Here is a 21,301-nt window from a genome sequence, read left to right on the forward strand (position 1 = left end):
CACCATTAACGTTATGACGCGTGGCATAATTAGATTTGCATAAATAAACGTATAATGCTCTCGTTGAGAGTCGAACTCAAGACCTCCCGCTTACTAAACGGGTGCTCTAACCAACTGAGCTACGAGAGCTGCTTGTGCAACATCCTTATAATTTTATTTTGTCTATGTTTTGTAAACATATACAAAAAACATTTTTTAGGCGAAATATATGACCAAAATAATTGTCATTTAAGCCAAATAGTTCATTTAAATGCACCGACTAAACTTTGTATCTAAAATTTCAATTTTGTTGTCTAAATTACTTTTCTTTTTTCCGTCCTTTAAGTTCAGCCCAAAACACTTGAGAATATTCAATTATCATTTTTAGTCACAATCGTCACTAGTATAAGAAATGACAAATAAAGTTGAAATATACATAAAACACAGTTTTTTTAGTTCAACGGTTTGTCGACTTAAAAAATCTAACGACCTAAAGTTAAATTAAGTGGTTTAGGCAAAATAACATTTCACAGCGTCAAACATTTAAATCACTACTACAACTATTATTTTGATAATTCCATGGGTTTGAATAAGTTTAATCTAAGGGTAAAATACATTTTTGGTCCGTGAGTTGGAGGGTAGATTTCTATTTGATCTGTAAGTTTCAAAAAGTGACAGTTCGGTTACCAACTTTTAGAAAATAATTCTAAAAGCTTCCTGAAATTAAAATTTCTTTAATCTCAGATTCTCACTAGCAGGATGTTGGCGTGGCTGTTGAGTTTGATATTTAATAATTTTATATTCTCCCCCTCTTTCCCACACTCCGCAAAATCCATGAAATCGGCTTGAGGGAATTTCACACAAACGATGAGATACATGACAAAACAAAAAGCTTTCTTTTCTGCTCATTTTCCCACACCCCAAACACTCGTCTCTCTTCTCTTGCCTAAGAGCTCCTGCTCCTATATAGTAATCTCCCTCCCCTACTCATCCCCTTTAATTTTCTCACCTTCTAACATAAATTGAAACCTCTAGAACAAGCCTAAGAAGAGAAGGATGACTACCGCCGTTGAAATACAAAATTTTTTGGAAAGGAAAAATTATTGTGAAATTAATTAAGGTAGATTAGATTAAGATGGTGTTGTCGGAGCAGGCAAAAATCCATTAAGTAGTAGAAAAAGGAGGAATAAGGAGGATGCTTCCTCTAGCGAGCTTCTAGTAGGCGAAAGATTGAATTTGATCCGTCAAACCGAGAAAACGAAGAAATGGAAAAGAAAAAATACCACCTACTTAAAATATAAAATTATTAGTGAGATTAACGAAATTTTTATTCTAGGATCTTTTAGAATTATTTTAATTTTTATTCTAAATATCTTTTAGAATTATTTTCTAAAGATTGATAACTTGTATTCTAAGGATCTTTTAGAATTATTTTCTAAAAATTGATAACCTGTCAAAAGCGACCAAAATGTATTTTACACTAAATCTAATATAAATTTAATATGATAAAATTATAAATTTACTCAGCTTGATTCACTGCCAAATGATAGGTCTAACTAAATCCTAACCATTTATCTTAATAATTATAAAAATTCAGAACAAATAAAAACAATAGTATATTCAACATTTTATTTACTTATTATAACACGTTAAATTAAAAACAATTTCTTACAAAAATATTATATTTTAAGAACATAGTACTATTATTTTCATTTGTTTTAATATACCGTATTGCCGAAAATTGTTGAGTTTAAATAAAAATAAAAGATGAGATTATATCTTACTAGGACAATGAAAATCTCATGCTTTTTAGTTCTTCAAAAGACCTATTGTTGTCAAATTTCTATGAACTACATATTTATTCCCTGTAGCAATTACAGCAACAAAATAAACCGTGATAATATACAAAAGCTAAAGCTATAGAGTCGATAAACCAAGCTCTGAATATGGCATTATTGTTACTTCTCAACCGCAATTACAACACATTTGCTCGGTCGGTATAAAAGGGCATTGAATTCAACAATAAACTTGTAGAAGGAGAACAGGACATTGAAAGAAATATTATACCTATAAAAGAGTCCATCCACAGTTGAGTACAAGAAAGATGTGAACCCAATAGAGAGAATCTGTATCGACGAAAATATAACAGACTTTCCCTAAAGAACATTGTAAAGCAAAAGTTACCCTCAACCAAACGAACGAACAAAAGGCAAAAGGGAATAATTTTCTGCACAAACCCGCGCCAAGGCCTAATCGTATACGTTACACCTATAAGATGAATCATCATTAGATGGAAAATGGGTTGTCCCTCAAACCGTTGCAATCTAACATTGCAATACAAATATCAATCTGGCTCGTGGATCCTGCGGTTAAACCGCGCACCTATGATGTGTTCTAACCCTAAAATCAGCCAACTAAATAGTAAATACTTACTCCACATTCAATCTATAGGAATTACCCATCATCAGCAGTCAAACTACCACCGTGCCATGAGCTGTCTTTTTCAAGAAAATTCACTTCCATCTGTGGGGGGAAAAAATTCTGCAGAACTGGAAAAACTAATTAGCAAAAAAAATCCGTATTGGCTCACATGCACGGATTTGATTTGGGGGACTGCAAATCAAATGCCCACTTCAACCTCGTCAAAGTCCATGAGCTTTTGCTTCTGCACAGAGATAAGACACATTTATGAGTCCACCATCTCATCTTGAATCTCGTTGGGAGCGATAAGCCCCGGAATAGAAAGCATCCGTTGCCGCTCTCTTTCCCTCTGAGCAGCTGCCTCTTCAGCATAAAGATCTTTATTATCCTGCAAACAGATTCGAAACCTAATTTAAGCATCACATTCACATTTCTTGCTCATAAGCTCCTCTGATACCACATTTAATAGAGCCCCCTATACCGAAAAGAAAATAACAAATCAGGTTTAGGAAGACAGGAGCCCCTTATCTCTCCCACCTATCCAACTACTTTAGTCTAGGACCAACTGCATGAATTTTATCGTTGGATTCCCGCCCAAGTCACTAAGTAGCATAACTCCCTCCACCTCACATGTTTCCTTCAATATACATTGATAACTGGGGGCCCATTAGAAGCTAGCTCTGATGAGTGCCTTTCCTTTCATGTATATGCGTAAATAAAATTCTTCCTCTCACAAGATAAGCCAGGTTGGAAGGAATGTACGATACTTGAGTTAAAGAATAAATGATAACAATTCAATAGCAGCAACGATGAACTCAGCAAAAAATAGGGTACAACTAAAGGCTAACCTGCGCTGAAAATTCTTTGGATTGCACCAGAAAGTCTCGAATGTGATTCTTAAACACAGAGAGGTCATTTCTCGACTCAAACAGGCCATTCACAAATTGAGTGACCTGAAAACCCCCAGTAAAGAAGTTGATTTTAATAGTGCGCAAAAAGAAAAACAAATCACTACGGCAAGAGAAGAAAGCAAAAATGAATTGGGCAAGCTCTTACTTCTGCTGCAGTCATATTGGGGAATGATGAACTCAGCAGCTTAATAGTGTACTCCCGAACAAAGGCCACGTTATTTGGATAAGGATAAGAAACAGTTGCAGCATCCCACAAAGGTTCTGTTAATACTCCGGACTCCGCCTGACGTATAAAATAATTAACACCATATTTTTTGAAAAAAAATGACTATTTTTTATACAAAATAAATGAATAAGTAAAAGAATAAAAAATCAATCCGTAAAGTAACGAACCAAATTGACAATTAACATATTTTAATTAAAAGTTATCCCTAACAGAAATATTTATTGTATAAGCAGTGGCATAAATATGAAACATTACCAAGCAAAACAAGTGTTGAAGAACCAAGACATGCAACTTAAATCCTGGCTTGTGAAATGTGTCCGTCAAGACGGCAAATATTTCTTGCTCAATAGTCAAGAAATATGTTCGATAAAATTGATTGCAGAACTCAGAAGCCTGCAACAAAAACAAATTATTTTCAGAATATATAGGAACATATTACCAGGATATGTAAAGGTGAATACATCCAAACACCGTACCTGAAAATTCTTTAGCATCTCCAATAGTAGATTGAGCCCAGTTTCAGCGATGTTCCTCTCCGTATGCCGAAATGCCCATATAATTGAATCCATAACAAGCTTTAATTGCTGATGAGAAAACCCATATCCCATATGAAAATAACAATGAATTGCATTCAATGAAAAAGAAGAGTAAGAAAATTCAACAATTGAGAATGTAATACAAACTCAATAAAAGGGAAACTGTTCTCGTAAAAACCTGACTTGACAGCCTAATCAGTGCAGGAAAACAATAAGTGGCAATGGCACGAAGTAGTGAAAAGAACTTGAGGCGATGCTCTGGATAATCTTCAAAATTTTTAGTAATCATCTGCAAGGGCACACAATCAGGAAACGCTCCTCAAAAACAAATAATGGAATACATTAAATATATAAACGTACAAAGCACTCTTTTCAGCATAAAGAAGTAAATCCAAAAAAAAAATAATAATAACAAATTGGACTGAACCAAGAGTTAGAATACTGTAAGCCTCTCAAACATGCAACAGTATGTTATACAAATCCTCACCTCCAACGTGCATTGGAAGACAGCTTCAAATATACGAGGCACGTCCTCAATCATTGTATTTTTGTACCTTTATGAGAAGAATTACAAAAACAAGTTATGAAAATTTCAAAAACTGTGCAAAATATAATTCAACAAAGCAACACTTAACCAAAAACATGTTCTAGTTCAACAAGTAGTTAATATCAATAAATAATGTAGCAAAAAAAAAATTATTCCTCCCATAGACTTGACTTGACATTAAAATATAACGGAGAACAAGTCGATATAACAGCAGAAGAACAACATACTTATTTATAATTGTAGCAAAAAGGGATAAGACTTCTGATTCGCGAGCATCTGGGAGATTCCTAGCATAATCAAGAAGAACTGGTTCCATCATTGGAGGCACAAACTGCTTGCCAATTTGTGGTTGATCCTCCGCCTTGTCCAAGAATGTTTCGATAAGCTTTAGAGTTTCCCTCTTCACTGATCTGTTTCACCAGTTTTTCCCTTTGTTAAGATTTCATGCCAAGATTCAGGTAGCAAAGCACAAAAGCAGAATTTAACAAGAATCCCCATCATAAAATGTTACCTTAGAAGTTTAACATAGGACGTTTTAGATGCGTAGGGTCCTCCTTCAGCAATGCTACTTGATATAAGCTCACTATACATCCTGCACGCACATTAAAAAACCACAAAAGCCACTTATAATAAGGAAGACAGATGTTAATGTATTTAAGTATCTTACAAGTTCAAGAAGACACCACCGGACATGAACATAAGATCAATACCTGTACACGTTGAGCATATCCAAAAAGATCAAAGATATCTGAGGCAAGAAATAGGTTCCAAGAGAACTAGCAACACTTGTATTTGTCTGCACATAAGAATTTGGATAAACCAATTTATTCTTCGATATGAACTAGGTAATTTAACAAGCAATTACATTTAAGAGTCACGGCTTCACATCATTCAATTAACTTTGACAAGCTTTGATATGAAATGTATAGCATTAGATAAGGAATGAAATTTGTTGGGATAGAAAATAGTGTATGATATAGAAAGGGATTTAATAGGAAATACATACGTGAAAACATCAAAAGTCCATGCATGTGTGGTCCAGCCAGTTAAAACAGTTAAGAAAAGAAAATAGGGGCCAAGGATCATATCTTCAAAAATCTAGTTCCTGTGGTAGATGGCTTAAATGAAATTTGCAAGTTTAATCATACCTGTAATATATTGAGCACCGTTCTTATTACATCCTGATCTTTTAGGAAATCCACACTTTGGCGTGCCTGACCAATAATTTCAGCCCATTTCTGTGTAACAAGTAGCCACATAAACCATGCAAACAAACCGTCACTAATAATGGTTGAGATAAATGGATCCTTTAACAAGTCAATTTCACGTTTAAAAGAACCTGGTTTGGAAGCTCCATCAACCTCTGAAGGTATTCATCCCTCTTCTGCGGATCAGGTTCTGCTTGAATCATATTACCAACCTGGAATAACAATAAGCAGTGAGTGATCAGATTATAAAATTTCTAGTTCATATAAATTTTTAACAGAAACGTTTTATAGACATACAGATTCATAAAACGTATGAATTTGATGAGGTTCAAGATCTGCAACTGTTGTAGGAAGACTAGTAAGAAGTTCAGAAACAAATGGCTCATTTTCTCCAACCTGAAACAAAAAAAAAATTATAAGAAACAGAATATTTCATCGGTGACATGAAATTTTTTTTTTTTAATGCAAATTAGAAGGCAGGAATGAAATAATAATTATATTTATAAAACAAAAGTTCCTTTTCGACCAAGGGTATACATACACCCCCATGGGCCAAGGGTGCTATAAAATGAAAGCGAAATACCTGAACAATGACAAACTTTCGCTTGCACTTTTGAACAATTTTTAAGAATGTGTCACAGGCCATATCCTGCAATTATTGAAAAATTAGAATTAGATACATAGGATTGTTAAATCAATTTTAGCAATAAATACTTGAAAAATAGAACAGGAAAATAATGTGCTAAGAGATTCTAACTTCAGAAGAACCCCACATACATGTTTGCAATTTTTTTTTACCATTTATAACACTAAACTCCAACAACCACAACTCAAAGATGACAATAACTATGTCCTTAAATAACCATAGGAAAAGCAACAATAACCTGCACTCCTGGATGTGTTTCGTGCATGAACTCAAACAACTTGTTCACGACAGTTTTCAAGAACTTCCAGTGAGCTCTTAAAAATCTTGGATACTGACCAACAACATACCTGTCAGAGGAACATATAGCTCTTAAAAATTTAGCAGTATTAATTCACCAAAATACTCCATCACTCCATTAATCCCATAAAATCAGATCTAGTGCCGAAGTCGAACATGAAACATAAAACCTCCAAAAAAAGGAATGAACCACAATGAGCTAAATGATTAATCCTTACATGATATTACTCGCAATAACAGCTTTATTATCCTTTCCTTTGGTGATTTCACATAAATTTAATAAATCACGTATGACCATCACCAAGAATCTGTTCTCCTGAGAGTCCCAAAATGAAAAGAATCAACATACTGAAATTCAGATATAAAGTTAAAAATTCCATGAAATTAAAACCTAAAGACCAAATTCTCCAAAGTAAATGCAGAAAATATACCTGATCTTCCATCATGGAACCAGAGATAGACCCAATTGCCCAGCAAAGAGTGTTTAAGTTGTTCCATGACCAATCTTCACCACTTAGTTGTCTACTTAATTTCTTTAGCATCTGTCTCAAAACAACATTTTCTTAACATACATGTAATTAACGTAGAGAGATATCGAGAAGGGGAAAGAGACTAGTCATGAGTACACAAGCAAAAACAAATTGCAAAAAGAAGCTTCCATGACATTACAATATTAATCAACACATGATCATTGGAGAAATGAAAACAACAAAGAATCTCACTCGATGTTTAAAAAACTTTTGCATGATATTTCAAATAAAGATGGGGGAAAAGATCACACGTGGACATGGAATGTTTTGATGTCAATAGTTATACCTTGTAGACAAGCAAATAAACTACATCTTGCCAAAAAGTAATATAGTTACCTGCTTTTCAGTGTCGTCGTGATCAAGGTGCGATAAATAAATTAATGTCTCTCGCATGCTCTGCACCATTAATACAATTAACCAAAGATATGAGAAATGCTTATTTTTTATGTCTAAAAACCACACTACCAATCCTTTAAAAATGCATGACACCATATAAAAATGAAATTATAGAATGAAAAAAATTCCTTAATGTTACATTGCTATAGAAGCAAAAGAACTTCAATAAGAATCCTTCAAAATAGAACCAGATTCTAGCACCAAATCTGAAAGTACGATATTAAACAAAATCATGCCAAATTGGAAAAATTAATAATATCCTAGAATAACAAGCCCATGGGCCCCTCAAAAAGAAAGCCAAAAATGAATTCAAAACCCTCATCAAGAATGTAGCTCTTCTCCAAGGTCGCTCTAACCACAAGTGATTTAAGGTTTATTCTTGCCCATACCCCCGTGAAACACTCAATGACGTCATTCCACTAAACCAAAAAAAAATCAATCCTAACTAATAGTTTAGATTGACAACCTTATACTGAACAAGGACATCATTATCCTTCATGGTCTCTCGAACAATATTACCATTCTCATCTTCAACGATGAGAACCTCTTCAGGTTTAGCCATGCGACATATCATAAGCATTCTCAACTTTGACATAGGACTAGAATAAAGCTGCCTCCTCTGCATGAGTTGGGAACCAAGGCCATCAACCACGCCAGAAATCAAAGGCACCTGATCATTGAATTGGAGGGAGGGAGTCAGAGAACTCAAATATAAGAAACACTTCCACATATTTTCTTCAAATATATACCATCAAGGACATCATGGTTGAACTTGAAATTCACAACACAGAGGAGAGAGTAGAAAAACAGTTTCCCAATGCTTTCCTGTTAAATACCTTATCCAAACATGAACGTATTTCAAAAGTATTTTTAAAAAAACTAGGACAAATATAAGAAAGCCCTAGTAGGAAGAAAACTAATGTAAAACAGCATCGAGTACAAAAATGCAATAAGCATATCTGCACAGTCTAACAATCAAATTCATCGTTCCAGAAATTCTAAAATTCCAACATTTTTCCTGCCAACTTTTATCTTATATTAAATTCCATGTACGAGATAGTTACTAACATAGCCACTTTGCATATTTTATATCCATCGTATTAAATCCTAAACGAGGTAACTTTCCAATTCAACAAAGAAATTTATTCTACACAAGCTCAAGGACACAAGTTTCCCATAACCTGACTGGAAACCATTAAATAAACAGCATGACAACCATACCTGCAACCCCATCATGTTTGCAGACACAGCAGGATTATCCATATTATGGTGTGCCTCAAACAGTTCCAGAACCAAGGAGTTCCAATAATCCAAGCATACCTGTTTAACCACAAGTAAATAAAATAGTATATTTTGCTTGCATAACCATATACATGTGTGAATATTTGCCTGAATGTGGAAGGATTACGATCTAAAAGTAATCAACGCACCTTAAAAACCTCAGTGTCGTCAACATATGAGATGTTAATAAGATATTCAAGACCCATTAGCAACGCAGATATACTCTCCTGAGTGGATTCCAGGATTCGAATATGTGACTGCACAGAGAAAGAAATACAATCGTAACAAAATGGTTAAGAAACAAAATTTCCCATAAATTTTTTATAAAACAACTACAAATGACAAGAAGGAGCGGAACTCCTAATAATAAAAGGTTATCAATAAAGAGTGCAACATTAGCTATTCAAACTATAATTACAGATCCTATGCCACCCCAATAATACAAAATGGGACTTTTATCAAGGCAGAATAATCTATGCTACATGACACTCTTCAAATTTGCGTTTCTTGTTATAAATTGTTAGTGACTTTCCTCCTTTATTAACAGAAATTGGTCATTTTTGTATTCGTCTCTTTCAGTATTTCTTTTTGGTTTATATGGCCTTGTTTTTAGTACAGGTTCCTTGTCCTCCTCTCTATTCTTTCATCAATCTTACCAAATTCTTAAATATGAAAAGGCTATATAAAAATAGACAAGAATGTCCTGTCTATCATTACCAAGTTCTCAGTGTTCACTTTCTCAAATCATGTCATCAAGAGAAAAGAGACTTGCCTTGTAAAATGAAGTGAAAAAGAGTGCCAAGTTCTGAATAAAAGCCTGGTCAAATAACATAGAAGCCGAACTTAGTAACCTTAACCAGGAGGGGAAAAAAGTTATTAATCAATACTTCTTAAAAATGCTAACAGTACCTGTTCCTCGCTTGATCCATGAGCATAGGCCTCCGGGATGTTTGTACTAGGTGGAAGAATAGTCTGGTTTTAAAAAAGCATCAGCCAGAAGTTGAAAGAATAAATGCTAAAAGGTTGTATACAAGAGGATGAATTGCTAAAATAATTAAACACGATATAAGCTGCTCATTACTTAGAAGACCCAAGAGATTAATCTTAACACACCTGTAATTGCACCATGAATATATTATACATCTTAACGTACTGCACGTTATAGTAGTCCCCAAAATTAAGAGCTGCCACCTAAAGTTACACATGAGCACCCATGCACACAAAAATAAAAAAAGGATAAGAGTTCTCAAGAGTTTAAGATAACTACACATTTCTTACAATAAATTGAACAACGATGTACCTCTGTTAGACACTGGAGAGTCAGATTACGATATGATGGGACCGGGAAAAATTTCAGCAATGTTTCAAGCTGCAAGCATCATGCAAATTGCATCGATGTTCGAAGTGGCCCTCCATCCAGAACTCATAATATGGAAAGATAATACTTACCAATGGGGATTCAAATATATATCCCAAGGGAATCCATGAAAGGAAAGCATGTAATGTTGATAATGTTGCACGGATAAGCTCAGTCCTTTGAGATGCTGATAGCACAAATAAGCATAGCTCATGGATGAGTTGAAACTCGCTGTGAACATGAAAAATATACAGAAAAGAGATCAAATTAAAAATCATGTTAACATAAAATCACTGTTTCAGTGCATTCCTAAATAAATTGTAATCTTGAAACTCAAAACAAGAATTGAAGCCTGTGAAATATGATATATAATTTTTTTTATATACGTGTGTCTGGACCAACTTGCGCACATCTCGACTAATCACGGGCCAACCGTCTGACCCTACTACATTTGGTTGACAAGGTAACTCGTAGGATATTATTAGGTAGGTGACCACCATGGTTTGAACTCATTCCCTCTAAGCCCTTTGCTATTTACATTAGCCCTTATTGACCACTAGGTCATCCCATGATGGTTAATGTATTATATAATAATTAAAAAATGAACAATATATACACACGCATATTTATGTATATAACTTACATAGGTTACACACAATATGGTGTATAAGGATTCAGGACAAATTACGCAGAAAACTAATGACAAGAGATTGGCCCAACATATCGGGAAAATTACAAGCAATTTACCTGTTCAAAGATTGTTTAAGTTCCTTGATCTTTTGTTGTGTCATCTCTCCCCTTGAGAAATCAAATACCTCTTCGCTTAATAGCTAAAAAAATTATAAAAAAAGCAAAGACTGTCATCCATATAAAATACAACAACATATGGTCAAATAAACAGAAGTTCAGAAATCTACTTTTAATATCGCCATGCAGTTCTCACAAATTGTTTCACTAGTTTTAGCTGCTGAAACAAGATCTGGAATAAAGCTTCGCCATCTCGCCGGCCATTCATGCTTCAAAATCTGATGTCAATAAAAATATTACTCCATAGGGAAAGCTCTGGTAAGAATTAGTCATATCTAATCTAAATATCATCCCCAATAAGTGCACCGAAAAAAAAGATATCATCAACCTCACTGAGCAAGGGCCATGTCATGTGAAGCAATATCACAAAAATCTCTTTCTTTAATGTGAAACAAACTTTCCATTGACTCAAGTATATAAGAGGAGAGAAAACACTCAAATCCATAGAAGTTTCACATAAAAACTACTCCAATTACCATAAGTACAAAATGAACCATAGCTGGAAAACATAAGTATGCATCAACATGACTTTGAGAATTTAATAATCTCCTAAAGCTTGTCTCACTTCTAGTTTTCCCCTCAAAAGTTCTCTAGTCTCATTCCAACCAGATTTCCTATGGTAGCCATGATTTCACAAGACCATCGAATTTTAAGCCTCTCTTTTAAGAGATGTTCATAAATAGGTTGCTCCACGCAACCATAGTTGTTGTTGTGGACTTGGCAAGAGATACCAAAAGTATTAAAGAGTTTAGCACATCCTCTATGGGCGTAAAATAAAAATGAAAGCGTATTAACTGTCTTCCAGGTAACGGTTGTAAATAATACACATAGGGAAGAGTAAAGAACAATAGAGCTGTCCTCGTCAAATTAAGCCAACAGTGTGACCGTCAGTAGGACCACACAGAAAAACTTTAATTAATAATGAAACACCTTAAATTATTCCTCTCGAAAACAAGATTGATACAAAAACGGTGGGAGGAACTTAAACATGCAAGAGGGAAATGATCCGATAATGGTGCACACAAATATGCGAAAAAGAAATTCCCAATTCCCGTTGAAAAACAAAAATCCACACAAATCACAAACTAACGCAACTGAAGTAGAGTAAGTCCTTAAAGGGATAAAAAAAACTTTCAGGCTTTCTGGGATAAAACTAAGAGATACCTGGACCAATATGATATTAAGCTTGTTGACATACAGTCTTTCCACTCGAAAAGAAGCATCGTTACTTGAAAGCTATACAGGATCAAGTTAGAACATACCCTTAGTTCTCAGCATGAATAGAGAAGAAATATATGATATTCAATAACAAACAACAACGACAAAAAAAAGGTAGGACAACACAGTTCGTACCTGCACAATCACATCAGAGATATAATTCTTCATTCCATCTCTTTGTTCAACAGGTAACGCATTCCATCTATATTTTATTACACCTTCTAGGACCTGTCGATATGGAAACCGGCATATATTATTGTATTTGAACAACTTGTAATAGAATGTAAGAGCGTAGTTGTCTGTCGAGAATTATAGGTTCAACAATCCCGCCTTTGAAGGGGTTTGGGGAAGATAAGATACCATGTTACGTGACCGAATAAAAGGTACAAGAGGAGGGGGTTAAGACCATAGAGAGATTGATCAATAGTGATAGCAATAACTTTAACATGTTCAAGTGTCACAGAGGTCATTCCAAACTTGTTTAGATAAGAAACTAAATTCCACTCCAAAAATACATGCAATATACACATCGTTTTATTATAATTTCATCAAACTAAATATTTTGACGTAATATTGCAACATACCTGTAAGGCAAAGAACTTGGTGTTTAAGTTCTTAGTATTTTGCAGAATGTGCACAACCTGCAGCCACATGTCTGCATTATTTTGTAGGTCCCTTAAAATTTGATCTGCAGCACTCCTCTGAATAGACGTAACATGCAAGGGAAGAATTAGAAGAAGATACTCTAAACAAAAAATAAGCTATCGTAATAAAAGACGTAAGACAGGGCAGGGATATTCCCAGTCGTGGAAGCTGTGCGAGGTATTGGAACTCTGAATAGATAGTGTTTTTCCAGGTGGGCTCCCAGTCCCACTAAGAGTGTGCATTGCATGGTTAATAACACAACACAGATACACGTCAACTACCCAGAATGTATGTAATGTATTTCCCAACTCCATAGCACAATGCAACAATCACGATAGGAACCAAGGCAATGACAGGCGCTCACATGAGACGGAAATTTCAGCAGGCAGACGTAAGTTACAAGGGAACATTTTCGCGGCTTGAGGCGGAGGATATGTCATTCTGATAAACACAGAGTCATCTAGCACGACGACTAAAACCCTAAATTGCATACCTAAAACCACAAATACTAAACCCTAAATTTTCGAATTTAAAAAATAAAAGTCTGATGGAAGTCCCAAGTCCCAGTGTGTTCAGTTGAGAAAATGCCCTACCTTTTGGAAGTGAAGGAAAGATAAAGAGAAGAGATAAACAAGTGAGGGAAATCACCTCTTCCTTAGATCCGGTGCCATAGAAGGCGGCAACAGTTGCATCGAGCAAAGGGACGTCAATCGGCTGGCTCAAATCCCTGAGCTTCTCTGCTGCCATGGGTGAAGATCACAGTGAGAACTCCGGAATATGGAGTGGGGGAGTGTACGGAGTTGCCAAACCCTAGAGAAAAATGAGAGAGTGGGAAGAAAAAACTATGGAGAAAGGGAGGGAAAAAAATAGAGGGAGGAGAGAGAGAGATAGGAGAGAGAGAGAGGGAAACGGAGGACTGCTTAAAAACGAAGCAGAGAGAGTGTCAAGGGTTTATCGAGACACCCAGTTCCAACTTCGAACTGTGGTTTTTATTTCTCTCTCTCTTTTTCTTCTTTTCCGTTTTTCTTTTCCTTTTTATTATTGTTTTTTTTTTTGTTAGTATTCAAATTACGTCGGCCAAATTTTCAATACCATATAAGAGATAAATAAGAGATAAATCGACATTTATGTATTATTATAAAATATTGATAAATATAAAAAGTATCACTAATGTTAATATAATATTAATCATTATTATTTTCTTAAAATATATTAAATAATTACTATTTTATTTTTAATTTATTTAAAAGTTGTAAAATGATTATTTGTCTGTTCAAGTATTTTTTATATGTAATTTTTCATAAATATTCGTCCATATTGATATTTTTAACAATACTTTTATAAAAGTGCGACCTCGATATTTTAAATATTACGTATGGGATTTATGTTTTTTACGGTCTAATGAAATAAAATTATCTTAATTATATTTGGATTGACTTTTCTTATCCAATTAAAAAGTATATTATGACATTAATTTATTTTGTTAAATAAGTAAAATACATTTGGTAATTTTAATATTTATTTTTTAAGGTTAGTAGACTCAAAGTAGTTTAATGACTATATATTTAGAACAATTTATAAAATTTCAAGGATCAAAAAATAAAAGTGTACATTTTGAAACTTTCGATCAAATAAAACTCTAAACCTGAGGGACCAAAAATGTATTTTCCTTTTTTTTCTTTCACATACTACAAATATAATAAAATTGTGAATCATAATTCAAAATGTCAGGAAAGTTTGATTGGTTTTAGTCGCAGTCAAATATTAGACGAAACAATTCACATGGGAGAAAAACTCTATATCTGTGTTAGACATTTTGTTTGTAGGCTAAATTATAATTTATACCATGGTATTACAATGCAACTACTTGAGCATAAACTCAATCTTCATTTTACGCCACGTCAATTCTCCTTTCGTCATAAGACGTGAAATAGTTCAAGGAGCTGAAGATTCAAACATCCAACTTTTAGTCAATAATATATATCTTAGCCAATTGAACTCAACCTATTTAATCATTTGATGAGTTAACAAATACTGTTGATGAGAAATTATACATGGACTTGTAGTTAATAACATCTTTGTAAGTAAAATATACATTTTCACTGACCATTGAAAGTAAAATAGATAGGTTTTCTTAGTTAATAACAAGTTTTGATGGATTCAGTTTTGTAAATTAAGTCACATCATGCGATATAACACAAATTGGTTAAGACATTATAATTTTGATAAAAACATTATAATTTTGATAAAAAGACGATTCAATCCTCATTCATAGGTCTAACCCAAAGATTGAAAGAACAAAAAAAAAAAAAGGAAAGCCTCCACCAAGATGTGCAAATAGCCAAAAACAAACTTCCTCCAAACCCATATAATAAGACAATACTTGACATTAGAAATATATTTCTATACAAAGTTAAACAGATTCTCAGCATTGCTCTTCAACTCATTCTGTAATGCTCTCTGTAGTTTAATCAACCATTGCATAATCCTAATACATTTCAAATCTATACTTCTACTGGAAGGGCGGGGAAATAGGAAGAGGAGAATTAAATGACTAATCAAATACAGTGAAAGTTAAAAAAACATCAGAAGCAAAGAATTTAACCTGAGCCAGCCAACCACTTAAATCAGTTTCAAGCTAAATGAATTTGATTGCATGAAGTTCGATTGGCGATGAACTATCATCCTATATGATCCCATTCCAATGATAATAATCCGAAGGCCGCGGCAGTGTGAACATGCAGAATATACAGTCATGCAGAGATTAATGCACATACAAGACACTTGAGCTCGGTAAAACTGATCAATGTTCGTGTTTGACACGTGCTTTTATAATTCCAGGGAGTGGTGGTGAGGTTGGAGTTCTAACGGGCGTGTTAGACATTGAAGGAAGAGGGATCTGGGGTTGTTGGTACATGCCTGACATGCTAGAACCCTCCCCGCCATCGGGAGTAAAATTTTGCGCTGTATTATCGCACTGCGGTCTGTCGCAAAATTTCATTGCCTTCAAAACGTAATTGTCATCATGGAGCTCAAAAGGAGTACTGCAAGAACAGCACGACACAATAAAAATCAAACTAGTTTCAGAGCTCCAAGGTTCAACATACGCTTGTCCTGAAGCTAACACAAATCCTTATAATAAAAAAATTAATTTAAAAAATTAGGTTAATTATAAAAGTTTCAAGATTTTGTCTATTAGTCCCCACACTTGTAGAAGTTTTTAAGTCACATGAACTTTCAATTTTATGTCCAACAAATCTTGGGAGTTCACTAATAGACATAACTCTAAACGTTCTAAACCTTTAGAAACTTTATGAAGTTCAAAGACTAAGAAAACACAACTCTAAACGTTCTAAATCTTTAGAAACTTTATGGAGTTTAAAGACTAAGACAACGCAACTCTAAAAGTTCAAGTAATAAACTTACAATTTAACCCCAAAAGAAAAGTAAGAATATAGGGAGATACTCCCAATTATACACCTACGACCAGAATGTAGCCTTACCTGTTGAAGTCAAAATGCACCAGCTGCATATCTTCGGATATTTCTATCTCCACAGTTGCATGAGGCCGTGTCTACAAATTCAATATTGCCAAGGAAAATAAACAAATATCATGATTCTTTGAAAGGATAAAAATATTTCTAGCATCTATATCCATTCTCGTAGTACATTTCTAAAAGAATGCATACATCTATTATTGGAGCTTAAATACCAGATTTTGCATGCTACTACTAGATGATAACACCCCAGTGGAATGAAACATAGTTTGGATCACTTTCCAATAGACTGAAAATGCTCCAAAGTTCGTCAACATTTTCTTAGATGAGAAATTATTTCATAGAAATTTTGTTAATATTTTGAGCACTGGTGAGAGGAATCCAATGCTGCTGGGTATTTACATCCCTAACAGCAAAAATTTTTGGTTTTCTTGTGGAACTCCCACACGAAAAAGAATACGAGTATTTAATCCCTACAGCAACAATAAAACCGGATGAAAGTTTGAAGCAAATTCCTCCATGAGCCGATGCTAAAAGGGCAGAAAAGGAAGAGCCGGTTTATAGAATTCCTTTTTTACACGTTCATCCAACTTGGAGAAAGGCAAGAGTTGGGACTTTTTTGTCTAAGTTATATCTTGGTATTTATATCTCCCCGACAGAAGAGTCCAAACAAACATCATTATCTTTTTAGGATATGAACACCTCCAAACAGCACTGCACCCCTACTAAGAGCCCAAAATTTTGAAAATCACAACATAGAATCTCAAATGCAAAAATGCAAGTTCCAATTAAATGTTACTAAAGGCTAAAGCATCCAACTTCCATAGTCTCAAAATCAAATTCATAAACATTAGAAGGGCGACAGCCAATAATATTCAATGTCCAATGACATTCTTTTTCCCATTTGATTACTTTTTAAGTAAGGTGGAGGCATGAGGAGGACGTTGACAAGAGAAATGGCTGTCAATTTGAAAAAAAGTAGAAGAATGCAAATTCTATAAAGTTTCAAATGCATATATACAAGCATGTGTTCACACTTCCTCACATCTACAAGCATATATACAAGCATGTGAACATACACACACCACAAGTTTCAAATGCATCTGCAGTCTGAAAATATAGAATGATATAGAAAAACACAGCAACTATGATAACTTTTTGAAATTTCAGATTCTGAAGACTATAGTGAACTACTTGTTCAATAAAAAGAGCATCATACTTATCATATAGTTTCTGAAGAAAATATAAAACAATTGAGAGTCTACCTGCACCAGGATGAAAGGTAAAGACACGCCACCACTGGGAGCATTCTCAGAACTGAATAACTGTTCATTTCGCTGTATTAGGTTCTGAAGGCCTACATACTGATAGCCAGAGACCATTAGCTGCAGTCTACTGCTTGAATGAAATAATTGAAATATGTACAAAAAAAGTTACATAAAATACTGTCATCACTATATCAAATCAATAACTTTGTTTTTGGATTGAAGATAACTCAAATTAAATTAGCTCACAAAAAAAGTTATAGAAGAAGCAAAGTCTGTATATCCACCCAATAATTGACATGGGAGATAAAGAAGAAAGGCACTCCAATTGGCAAGGATGGAATAAGACAAGAATTATTAGAAGTAGCTACCAAGAAGAAGCATGAAAGCAATCAAGATCTTACAACTCCCTCCTAAGGAAGCATCCTAAGACTGTAAGAGGAAAATGTCATGCTAATCTTTAGAAATATACAGCAACAATATAATGACAGCTATTCAAACCTGTTCCTCCAGCTCTTGCAAGTATGCTGCTTTCTTTTCAATCCTATTTCTAAGTCCAAGACGCTCAGCCTGCATCATTGAATAACAATATATAAGCAGCGAGAATTAATGTCTGATGCGTCACATAAGAAATGCAGACTGCAGTGAAACCTTTAGTTCTTCAATATCATTCAGGCTGGTTCGTGGTAGACCCTTCCATTGTATCTCTTTCTTATCTTTTGATATAATATCCATTGCCATGAGAACATTCAGTGCATCATATACCCTTCGCCTGATGTTTTTTTCGTCGTACTGTTGCTGTTGGATCAAGTTTAAAAAAGACTAAAAGATATAATGACATTTACCCTCCCGCACAAAAGATACCAACACAAATGTGAAGAATATGAAACCTGATCTGGGGATGCAACACTGTTGCCAGGGTCAGCAAACTCTGCCACAAGTTCATCTGCAACCTGAAAAGTATTCACTTCTCAGACTGAGACTATGGTAAGAGAGAACACACAGACTTAAAAGTCAAACCAAACATCATGATGCACTAATGCATCATATGGTTCAATGCTCGTTAAAGCACCTTCCCATTAACAACTTGAGACAACCATAAACAGTGTGCACTATCATTTTCTTCCTCAGACATTTGCAGCACCAATTTAAATCTTGGCACATCGATGAACAGAGACTAGCAATTTGGTTTCCAGAAGTTTGACAGGTTTCAATAGAAGACACCAAAAATTTTCACATATCGACTAATTTTAGAATTATATAGAAGTTAACAAGAGTTTAGGGAACGAAAGCCTCGGTAGCAACCAATAAGTATTACACTGGAAGAAGAGAGTGGAAGGGAAGGTACGCGTGACCACACTGAATAGGAAATAGCACTCAACAAGCATTGGCAAAAAAAGTTTCTAAGTAAATAAACCAAAACAATAGCCGGCAGTTCAAGAAATAGTGAGAAACAAAATTTTGTTAACGGGTTCTAACAAAAAGAAAAGAAAAGAAAAGGCATCAACATGGCTGGGGTCTAGTGAAGCTTTTATCTGAACGTGATCAATGAATATTTTAACAAACCAACGAAGCTGAGAAACAACCTAACCTCGTTGTAGGTCGTTCTTCCCTTACTCTCCACTTTCTCGCAAACTGCATACAATTGAAATAAGTCAAACGAGAAAATCCTATCATGCATCGGGATCTACCAGTTCAATGCATGCCGTGTCACAGGACAAGTAACATCAAATCCAAAGAAGGCAAAAGTAACAAACATCGCTCAAGTCAAACACCTTTCATGCTGAATTGGCGAAGCCCTCTTCCACTCTTGTCCCCTCCAACGGCTCGCTGACCTCTCTTTTTCTTCACATTACTATCTCAAAACGACATCACGACAAAGAAATCAAATCAAGCCCACGTATCAATTCGAACAGTCAACTCGAAAACTACAAAAATTCACAGCCTCTACAGCAAAACTCAATCAACCCCATCACTCAGAGATTCTTCGAACATTCACAGGATACCAAGGAAGACAAAAATTGAGCAGAATCATAATAGAAGACTCACGCAGTAGGTGGTTGGGAGCCGGCCTCGTCGCCGTGAATGTCGAGGTTGTTTAATCGGAGAAAAGTGTTGTCGCTGGCAGGGGTGGCCATGGTCTGCTCGCTGCGGCTAGATGGAGAACCCACACTGCCACTCATGGAAACGGACTGACCCGAAATTGTTGTGGCGCCGGGGCCGCCAGGAAGGTCGTCGTCGTCGTCTTCCCGGCATGGCTGCTGGGTCCTGGTACCCATGGCCTGGAACTCGCCCAGAATCGCGTATTGGGCGAGATGAAGCTCTGGGGAGATGGGAGTGAATTGAGGGTTGGGCGAAGGGACCAGAGGCAGAGGGTTTGGAAAGGAGGGAAAGAGGGTTTTCTTAAACAACGATGAACTGTCTCTTCCAATGGGAAACCATTACCATTAGCTTTGTGTTTTTTTTTTTTCTTTCTTTCTCTTGTGTAAGTTATACTTTTAAGCCAACAAAATAACAAATAAAAAACAAAAAATACGTTAATTATTATTATTTTATTAATTCAACAATGTGGGGTGTGGGATTCAAACTATCGAATTTTTTTGACAAAGATATATATTTTTTTAGTACAACAACGTGTGGACGAACCTAGGCACTTGACGCAACTTTTCAATGTTAACCTGCTTTGCTTCAGGGAGGAGTGGATGATCTGCCAGCTCTTGCAGAAATTTGTCAAAGTTGTTGCGAACCCCCAATTCCGCAGTGGCATGAGAGACAGCAGCCTTAAGGTCAACCCAGATTTCATCTAAACTCTGTGCACATTAGCTGAATTCATTCCACTCCAAAAGAGCCTTAGACAGAAAAGCAAAACGAAGAAGAGGTGGCTTTCCAGGGTTTTAGTAATTGATCGTGATATATGTAAAAAGTTTGAAATTAGTTTTTTTAGTTCGACAACATGTAGGCCGATGTTTTTAGTACAACAAATGTGGGTTTGAACCAAACAAGATACCTTGTACTAATATATACTCGTGTTGGCTGTATATATTGAAACTCCGACCTTTTAATTGAACGTATATGTCTTAATTGAGTTATGTTTGAGTTGGTAAACTTAAAATTAGTTTCATCATTTTAATTTATATGCATTATGTTAGATTTATTATCGTTATCAAATTCTATCCCATTTTCTTTGGTATGGATATCTTATCACTTAAAGTAGGTTTAGATTGATTATTATTTGTCATCTCCTTAAACTTTATGTCTAATGAAGTGAGAAAAAACCCAAATTAGCTTAGTTTTAAATGGGACATAAACTTGTTATCCCATTTAATTTCGTACAAACACGGTTAAAGTGGATGAGATTTACTTCTTCATATATAATTTTTTTTAGATAAGTAATACCAATTTTGTCCGTATCAAATATTTCTTTCAATTTATTTAATTGCTACACCTGTACTCGCCATTTATTTTTTTCAACCTGCAGAGATTGAGATTCAAACTTCCGACGTTGTGGTCGATGATATATCAATTAACTAGATG

General features: G+C 34.9%; 2 protein-coding genes and 1 non-coding gene across 4 annotated transcripts; all 3 read right to left on the reverse strand.

The window, feature by feature from the left end:
• Window positions 1-55: 55 nt before the first annotated feature.
• Window positions 56-129, reverse strand: TRNAT-AGU (transfer RNA threonine (anticodon AGU)). The gene has a single exon. It is a non-coding gene; the product is annotated as a tRNA-Thr (tRNA).
• A 1,899-nt stretch (window positions 130-2,028) lies between these two features.
• Window positions 2,029-13,986, reverse strand: LOC111011464 (protein EXPORTIN 1A). 2 transcript variants are annotated; one of them, XM_022285223.2, is made up of 32 exons: window positions 13,654-13,986; window positions 12,945-13,061; window positions 12,496-12,588; window positions 12,307-12,378; window positions 11,253-11,360; window positions 11,083-11,165; window positions 10,428-10,566; window positions 10,279-10,347; window positions 10,092-10,169; window positions 9,888-9,950; window positions 9,751-9,795; window positions 9,128-9,235; window positions 8,919-9,017; window positions 8,164-8,367; window positions 7,638-7,697; window positions 7,203-7,313; window positions 6,990-7,087; window positions 6,713-6,821; window positions 6,412-6,477; window positions 6,126-6,224; window positions 5,960-6,040; window positions 5,769-5,858; window positions 5,331-5,416; window positions 5,132-5,212; window positions 4,848-5,030; window positions 4,561-4,627; window positions 4,252-4,362; window positions 4,014-4,121; window positions 3,793-3,930; window positions 3,457-3,594; window positions 3,249-3,353; window positions 2,029-2,788 (listed from the first exon to the last, which is right to left on the reverse strand). In XM_022285223.2, exons 1-32 carry the CDS (start codon window positions 13,750-13,752, stop codon window positions 2,666-2,668), a joined length of 3,231 nt encoding a protein of 1,076 aa, XP_022140915.1. In that variant the 5' UTR covers window positions 13,753-13,986; the 3' UTR covers window positions 2,029-2,665. The 2 variants fall into 2 exon arrangements, with proteins under 2 accessions (XP_022140915.1, XP_087974937.1); XM_088118811.1 differs by lacking the exon at window positions 12,307-12,378.
• A 1,372-nt stretch (window positions 13,987-15,358) lies between these two features.
• On the reverse strand, window positions 15,359-20,223 carry DPB (Transcription factor DP). Its single transcript, XM_022285413.2, has 9 exons — window positions 19,817-20,223; window positions 19,543-19,622; window positions 19,359-19,402; window positions 18,658-18,720; window positions 18,419-18,565; window positions 18,269-18,337; window positions 17,768-17,866; window positions 16,509-16,579; window positions 15,359-16,049 (listed from the first exon to the last, which is right to left on the reverse strand). The coding sequence occupies exons 1-9, from the start codon at window positions 20,044-20,046 to the stop codon at window positions 15,809-15,811; spliced, it is 1,044 nt and encodes a 347-aa protein (XP_022141105.1). The 5' UTR covers window positions 20,047-20,223; the 3' UTR covers window positions 15,359-15,808.
• Between the last annotated feature and the right edge of the window lie 1,078 nt (window positions 20,224-21,301).

The sequence above is a fragment of the Momordica charantia genome, assembly GCF_013281855.1.
Source record: "Momordica charantia cultivar OHB3-1 chromosome 10 unlocalized genomic scaffold, Mcharantia_2.0 BLBB01000010.1, whole genome shotgun sequence".
NCBI lineage: Eukaryota > Viridiplantae > Streptophyta > Magnoliopsida > Cucurbitales > Cucurbitaceae > Momordica > Momordica charantia.